This window comes from Haplochromis burtoni, unplaced genomic scaffold, assembly GCF_018398535.1.
Source record: "Haplochromis burtoni strain Fernald_Lab_line unplaced genomic scaffold, NCSU_Asbu1 Contig_217, whole genome shotgun sequence".
Classification (NCBI taxonomy): Eukaryota; Metazoa; Chordata; class Actinopteri; order Cichliformes; family Cichlidae; genus Haplochromis; species Haplochromis burtoni.
Window position 1 is genome coordinate 934,526 of NW_024582578.1, and position 7,922 is coordinate 942,447.

The following is a 7,922-nucleotide window of genomic DNA, read 5'->3' on the forward strand; positions in this document are numbered from 1 at the left end:
AAAAAGACCATTTTAGAAATGACTCTGGGTTAAAAACTAGAAAATGGTACATTTATTTGGTCAAGCTGCCTCCAGGGACAATAGTGAGCTTTTACACTCTGATCCCCCTCAGTTTCCTCTTCTCATATGTATTTATTGAGCTGCAGATACCTTAGATGTTAGTTTTTTCTATCAAATTATCCAACCAAATGTCCCAGACCCTGCAGTTCCTCTAATATGCACATGACGCTGGATCCAAAATTGTATTAACAGAAATTTACAGCCATGTTTACATCCTGCTATGAAAAACAGATTCACCACTGTGTTGTCAAAAAGTCTTCACCCAGCGAGAACGAGCAGGATTATCCTCCTTTCTGAAACTTCGAATGACTAAAACGTGGAAAATGGACTTCATGTTTTATTCAGTGACTGAGCCCAAAAACTCATCAGGAAAGTTTTACTGAGGTCAGCGCCGAGGACTGTTTTCTCCACAGACTTCTATAGGACCAAAGTCTTTCTACAGAACAGAATTAAGACACTTAGTTTCCCTTTTTAGACTTGGAAACTATATCCGTCTTTGGTCTCAGCATTACGGAGAAGGTACCAATCACAAAGAGATAACAGTCCTGTTTTAGAAACCTACAAAGAGTGTACTCAGAGGTAGGAGGTTTAGAAACTGTGTTCAGTTTGGATCTTTGTGTTTGTTTTGCTTGAACCTACTAAAAACATCTTAGTTATGTTTACAAAAAGATGGTGTTTGGGGTTAAAACATGCCCCATCTCTGGCTTTATTAGATTATTGTTATCATTTGAGTTTAGTCAAAGTGTTTTTTATGTTTAACAAATAAATCTTAATCTGATTTGCGATTAAACAGACCAAAATATGAATCAGAAGTAAAAACTATAAAGGTGAGAGTTTCCTGTCTGCAGGGAAGAACTGGTGTCTGGGTGGTGTTTAGCACCCTGGAGGAAATTATAAAGTCCATGTCAGGTCAGTGACACAGACCTCTGATTTTATTTGAAGAGTTTTAATGATTTGATTTAAGAATTTCTTCTTTCTGTTTTTCACAATCATCTGTTTGTATCTCTTATTAATCGGACTTTCTTTCTTCCTTTCCTTCCTTGTTGTTCTTTTCCTCTGGATCGTTTTCTTTCCTGTTTTCTGTCTTTGTTTTCTTCTTTAACTCTTTTTTTCTTTCTTCTGTTAATCTAAAGTCAAACTCTTCACTGAGGAGTTAACCTTTCTTTCTTTTGCACACCATTTTCTTCTTCTTCTTCTTAAACAGGTGCTTTTATTTCATTCAAACCCACACTTTCTTCTTTATTTTTAAGTTCAATTATTTACTTTTTCCCGTCACTATTTCTTAATCCTTCTTAACTCCACTTTTTCCTTTTTCCGTCCTCAGACCTTTTCTTTCAGCACTGAAGGTTCAACCTTCTTTCCTTTCTTTTCTTCCTACTTTGCAGAATTTTAAATTTCATTAAAATCATGCACCAAACTAAGCAACATGACAAATTCTGCAGAGAAAGGGATTTGTTGTACACTTACACTCCTTTTTCTTACTATTTCTTTTTGACCTGACAATATTTCATGTTCTCTCTTTTTCTCTTTTTTTCTTTCCTTCATAAAAAAACTTCCCTGACATAAAACTAACCTCTGGAAGATTTATTTCTCTGTTGCACTCAATTGTTTGTTTCTGAATTTCATCTCTTATTCGTCTTCATGGGTTTCTACTCATCTTACCTTTCTTTATTTCCTCTCTACTTTCCACTCCCTTTCTTTCCTTCTTTAACTCTTTCTTTCTGCATTCAACAAAATCTTCCCCCAGGGTTCATCTTTCTTTCCTTTGAAGGCTCCTTTATTTTCTTTCTCCTTAAAGAGTTTCCAACCTTAAAGCAAACATGAAGTCTATAAAATTCTGCAGACATGTCCCCTCAGAAACATTTGTTTTTAAACTTCAGTAAAATGCAGAAAACTGGATTTCTTCTTGTATTAAGCGTGCTTTATCCTCTTTGGGTGAAATAGGATTTGCTGGCTCGTTGTTGGGGCCTCACGGAGGCTTGTGCCGGCCCTGTAGCCGGGGCAGAGATGATTTGTGTGCAGCCTGGGTTTGGTTTTGTTCCTGCTGGGGCCCATTTGAATAAGAATGATGCCAATAGAGTGGCTGAGGCAGAAAGAAAGCAGCACAAAAGGCGAGAGGAGCTGAATTTGGACCAGGGACAAACCAGGAGAGGAGTGAAAAGAAGTGCAGGGCGGACAGCCACAATGGAACAATTCACCTTATAATCGCTTTGATATATTATACATGCCTGAAGACTCTAAACATTGTGTAATTATTTATAAATGAGTGTCCCCCCCCCTCCTCATGCAGAAGAAAGCAGCAGAAAGACTCTGCAGGTCTCTGCTTCTCCTCCGCTGGATTGCATACTGAATAAATGGAATAATTAATGGAAAATTGTATGCCTGTCTCATAAAGATGTCTTTAAAAAACACTTAAAGAAAATTGGTCTGTATGCGCTCACGCTGGATGGGTTTACTGCTGCCTGAAGGGATGAAAAGACGGACAAAAAAGCCAGACTTCATAAGGTGAAACAGTTCAGCCGAAGCCTGACGTGTCAGATAAAAATGACCCAAAGATCGAGGTCATTTTTAACGCTTGTGTTCAGATGCTGGGGTTGTGGTTTACATTCTATTTATCTCTTACAGAAGCGTTCTAGCAGCTCTCTTAGTGATGTCTGCCGGTGAACTCTGGAGCACCTCAGGGCGCTGTTGTAGCTCCCTGTTTATTTTACATGCTGCCATTCAGAGTTTTAGAAACACTGAGGTCAGAAGTGCAAATGTTCCCCTAGCAGAGCCCCCCATCAACCAAACTCTCTATATTTTTTAAAGTGTTTAAGAAGAGAGATGATTTGATTGCATTTTGTGGAGTGTGATGCTGTCTTTGTGTCATGCTCTGAGGCCATGTTTGTAATTCTGGTGGAGACTGTAATTATTTTTGTTCACATACTTTTAGGTTTTTGGACACAAGGGTATATAATGATCTCTGGTGAAATTAAACAAACTTGAGATACACTTTTTGGTTTTATCCAAACTGACATTTATGCAGAAATCAGGTTTGATTTTTCACATTTTCCCAGTAAAGATAAAAAATACATTCTGTGACGGGAAAGAAACTTTAGTTGTTAATCTTATGTTTAAAAGCTGTTGGTGGTCCGACTTTTATTGTGAAAGGCTTCATAGTTGCACGTCTGTCGGATTTAAAGGTGAACAGTAGTTTTTGTATGGCTACTGAGGTGCACAGAATGAACAGGTGCAAGTTAAACTTTGAGACGTGTTTCCTTCACGTTAAGGAAAAAAGCCGAGCACTGACGAAGACTTCCGGGTAGAAAGAACTAGTTTTCTTTGTTAGGATGAAGCTCCTTTCTCCTCCTGCTGCTGCTCCTCTTTCTGTGTTTGTGGAACAGTAAGCAGAGGATGGATGGATGGATTCTCCGAAGCGTGTCTCAGCCCGGCGGGGAGGAGGAGGTGGAGGTCTCTCTGCCTCTGCTTTCTTCTTCCACCTTTTTTCATGTTTTTGGTTTAAACTCTCGTAGTGGGTTTGGTCCTTTCTGTCTCGCGGGGGGGCAATGCGTGTAGTTCGCGTGGCCGGCCGCGCGCTCTGATTGGCTGGCCGTGATTACCGGCACGCTTCTCTGTGCTGGGCGGACAAACACCGCGGGCGTCATTATGTTAATGAGCTTCTCCCGCGGCACGGGGCAGACCTGCCGCAGCATTCATCCCCTCATCCTGCGCGCTGATGCCAGCTCGGGGGGGTCACAGGGGGGGCGCGGGGGCAGGGGGCCGGTCATTGTCCTCCGCGCGCTATATAAGCGGGCTGAGGCCGGTCGTGTGCCAGGCTCACCGGCTCGCACGAGCTGATCCAGAGCAGAAAACACGCAGAGACACGCGCGCCTCTCCGAACTGACACAAACTTCAGGTGAATTCCTCTCGCGTGGATCCCTCACGCTTCCTCTCCTCGCAGTCATGGACTCGCTCTACTCCGACATCGACAGCAACAGCTGCGACTTCTTCCCGCACAGCGAAGACGAGGAGTCCCGCAGCCCGCGCTGCGCGTCCCCGCAGCCCGAGCAGCAGAAGAAGCAGCGGCGTCGCGGCCGCGCGCGCAGCGACGCCACGGTGCAGGTGGTGAAGAAGAACCGGCGCCTGAAAGCCAACGACCGCGAGCGTAATCGCATGCACAACTTGAACGACGCGCTGGACGCGCTGCGCGGCGTGCTGCCCGCATTCCCGGACGAGACGAAGCTGACAAAAATCGAGACTCTGCGGTTCGCGCACAACTACATCTGGGCGCTGTCCGAGACCATCCGCATCGCGGACCTGCAGGCGGGCAAGGCTGGAGAGCCGCCTGTGCTGCTCAGCCCGTGCCTAGCCGAGGCCCCGAGCCCGGGCAGCGATGCCTGCTCCTGGAGCTCCAGTGGCTCCTCGTCCTCGTCCTCCCCGGCCTACTGCGCCTCCAGCCCGGGCAGCCCCGCCGCGCCCGAGGACTACAGCTACCTGCGGCAGGACGCGCTGTACGGCTTCCGCAGCTTCGTGCCGGGCATCTACTGATCCATGAGCCCGGAGGTCCCGCTGGAATAAGACTGAGAGCCGCTATTTGCCTTACTCACACCTCATCACCATCGTCGTCGTGCCTCTACGGATGGACTGGAAATGAAAGGAACTGAATTTGATCTGTTTTTTTATTATTAGTTTTGGGTTTTGTAAATTTCTCCAAAAACCTTTGCACTTTCCCCTCTCCCCCCTCTCTCCCCCAGAGTCTGCAGGTTACCTCAGTCTCAGTTTTTCTGTTTTCGTGTCCGAGGTGAAAAGTCAATTTTACAATTAGTAGAGTGATTCTGCAGAAAAGAGAGCGTGGAAATCGAGTTTCAACGCTCCCACAATAGACTGAAAGGAGCTGCCCGCATTCATTATGTATTCCACACACACACACACACCTCTCTCTGCTGTGTTTTTATTTATTCGACTCGTTTCGTTTTGTCACGTGAAATTTGTATTTTGTACATAAAGAGATTTTATTCTATTTACTTGGAGCTTTGGTGCCACTTTTCTACTAAATAATAAAGTTATAACGTTTCTATAAAACTCGCCTCTGCCTGCTTCTCCTTGATCCCGAGCCTCAGTCTGCGCAGATATGCTGCAGTAATCTGAGTTTAATCCGGGTTTAACCGCCGTGCACGGGCGCAGACAATGGCTTCAGGGATCGTGCGTGAGTTTTTTTTTTATTATAATGATAATTAATATTAATAAGATAACGGTTTGCTGAGAGCAGCAGGTGGAAGCACGTCACGCGACACGGAGATCGTTTAAAGTTTGACTGTGATGTTAATGAGGCACAAATAAAAAGCGGTGGAAGATCATAAACAAGCAAACTGCAACTAAAGGATTTAATGTGATTTAATGAGCTTTACAGATGCACCAGCCTGTTGTTCTGCGCATGTGTACAGGCGATTAGAGAGCAATTTCAAAATAAAACAATAAAATGAGACCTGGAAACGCTTCAGAATAAGAGTGTTTGTGAAATACAAAATTAAAATATAATGAAAGATATTATGGCAGAGGAGGGAGGTGTTTAATCTTCTTCCTCCTCTGGGAGTCACAGCAGTCTTGTTGTCTCTGCACGTTTTGAGGATCTACAGACAATCAGGGAACACCCGAGGGAGGACACAGTGCTACCAACTGCTGGAGGAGGAGAAAAGAGGAAGGAGATTGGAGTATAGAGTGACAATAATCCTCCAGCAGGAGTAATCTGACCGAGAGTCATACTGCAGGAGTCTTCTTCGTTGTTTCCTTCTTCTGTTACTTCTTCTTCTCATTCTTTGTCTTCATCCTCTTACTTCTCCTCCTCTGTCACCTTCTCCTCCTTTTCTCCCTTCTCTCCCCTCTCATCTTTTACATTTCCCCCTTTTTTATTCACATCCTGCTCCTTCTCCTCTTCCTTCCATGTCTTTTTCACCTCCTCATTCTCCTCCTTCTTCCTCATCCATCCACCCCTTCATCATTTGTCCTCCTTCTTTTCCTCTTCCTCGTCAATTCATCCTTCTCCTTTTCCACCTCACTCTTTCTTCTCCTCTTCCCCTTGCACTGTCCCCTCCTCCTCATTTTTCCTTCAAATTAGCATCTTCCTCCTGACTCTTTCTCCTCTTTTATGGTTCTTCCACCTCTCCTCATTTTCCTTTGAATTCTCCTCTTTGTTTTTCACTGCTTGTTTTCCTTTCTTTTTCTCCTCCTACTGCTTCCTTTTCCTCTCCCCATCTTCCTCACACTTATCGTCCTTTATTTTCCTATCATCATTCTCCTCTTTCGCCTTTTCCTCTCCATTCTCCTTCTTTTACTCCTGCTCCTTTACTTTTCTTTCTTTACCTCCTCTGGCCTAATTTTTCTTCTTCTTCTCCTCACCCTCTCTCACCAACTCCTTGATTTCCTTTTCTTCCTCCCCCTCCTCCTTTCTCTGTACCAGCAGTTGTGTTAAATATTTTGTGGATTTGTTATAAATTTTATTTATGTATTTGTCACCGTAAACCTTGTGCCAAAGTTTTTCTCTCATGAGATTAGATTAAGTTACAGGCTGACTTTCATCTGCAGGTAAACACACTGTGATTCACATCCACAGACACAGAGATATCACAAAGCCTTTCAGTGCATACAGAGACAATTCTCAGTATCAATAATTTAATGATATAAAAACACATCTGATAAAAAAAGATAGAAAAAGCAGAAAAGACCGGAAAGATTAAAGTTTATCCTGTTTCCGAGAGTTTCTGATCACAGACATCTCAGGACCCCCATTATTTCCTCCCGGGAACGCGATGATTGCGCGCCCCCGATGCCGACCCGCTGCATTGTTGGTGTGCGCGGGGCCGTGCGCTAATTGAGCGGGATTAACCGCCGGCGGCCCGCGTGCACCTGCAGCCCCGTAATGAGGTCCAGTAAGTTTTAATTAGATTTCTATTGTGGCCGCTGAGGATGAAGCCAAATCTGTCAACTGCCTCAGCGGCCGAGCAGGAAGCTCATTGGCTGGAAAACACACGCGCCCTGCACGCACACCAGCCCCGGACCCAGCAGGATTTTTATTATTAAAGGGAGGAACTTAAACACACACACACGCGCGCGCGCAGATGACAGACTGACCTCCCTTTTGAAGGTTCTCATCTTGCTTCAGTTTAGGGGACGCCTGTAAATACTCCAATACCCATGATCCTCAGCAGCTGTCAGGTGTACCCAGCAATTTAAGCAAGCAAGCAGGGGAGAACCACAGACTGTATATAAAAGATGGATGTAGCCACTGTGAAGTCATCCATTGGTTTCTTGAAGCCTCAATATTAGTGGGATAAAAAATATTACATCTCACTAAAACAGGCTATGCCCCTAATAATGCAAACCTTAAGCTTTAATGCAATTTAAACAGTTGAAATATTTTTTCCCTCCTTACAGAAGTTATGAAGGCTTAAATTATCTATAAGAGACCAAACAGTTTGTGTATCAAATTTAAATATATTTATTTCTGCTATAAAGTTTCTACATGGGAGTCTATGGAGACTGACTCACTGCTGGAGCCTCTGGTGGACATCAGAGGAACTGCAGCTTCACAGCTTTCAGGTTGGCTTCACCTGGTTGAAGCTTGTGTGTATCTGAAATATGCTTTAACAAACAACTTAAATAACAAATTCTGATCACCCAGACATATGCAGACCTGGTTATATTTGAGAGACATAAGCTTTAAAAAGCTCACCCCCACATAAAAAAAAATAAACGGTTTAAAAGAAAATCCAAAACTTTTAATTTCTTGGGTCTTGAGTTGTTTCAGGGCTGCTGTGATGTGACATCATTTTATGATCAGTAAAAAAATATACAATATAAAACTCTAAAAGTACATACTGGGTTTC

At 43.7% G+C, this 7,922-nt stretch overlaps 1 protein-coding gene across 1 annotated transcript; it reads left to right on the plus strand.

Annotated features, from left to right (window-relative positions):
- The first annotated feature begins 3,737 nt into the window (after positions 1-3,737).
- On the plus strand, positions 3,738-5,520 carry neurog1 (neurogenin 1). The gene has a single exon (XM_005937068.3). The coding sequence runs from the start codon at positions 4,003-4,005 to the stop codon at positions 4,585-4,587; it is 585 nt and encodes a 194-aa protein (XP_005937130.1). The 5' UTR covers positions 3,738-4,002; the 3' UTR covers positions 4,588-5,520.
- The last annotated feature ends 2,402 nt before the right edge of the window (positions 5,521-7,922 follow it).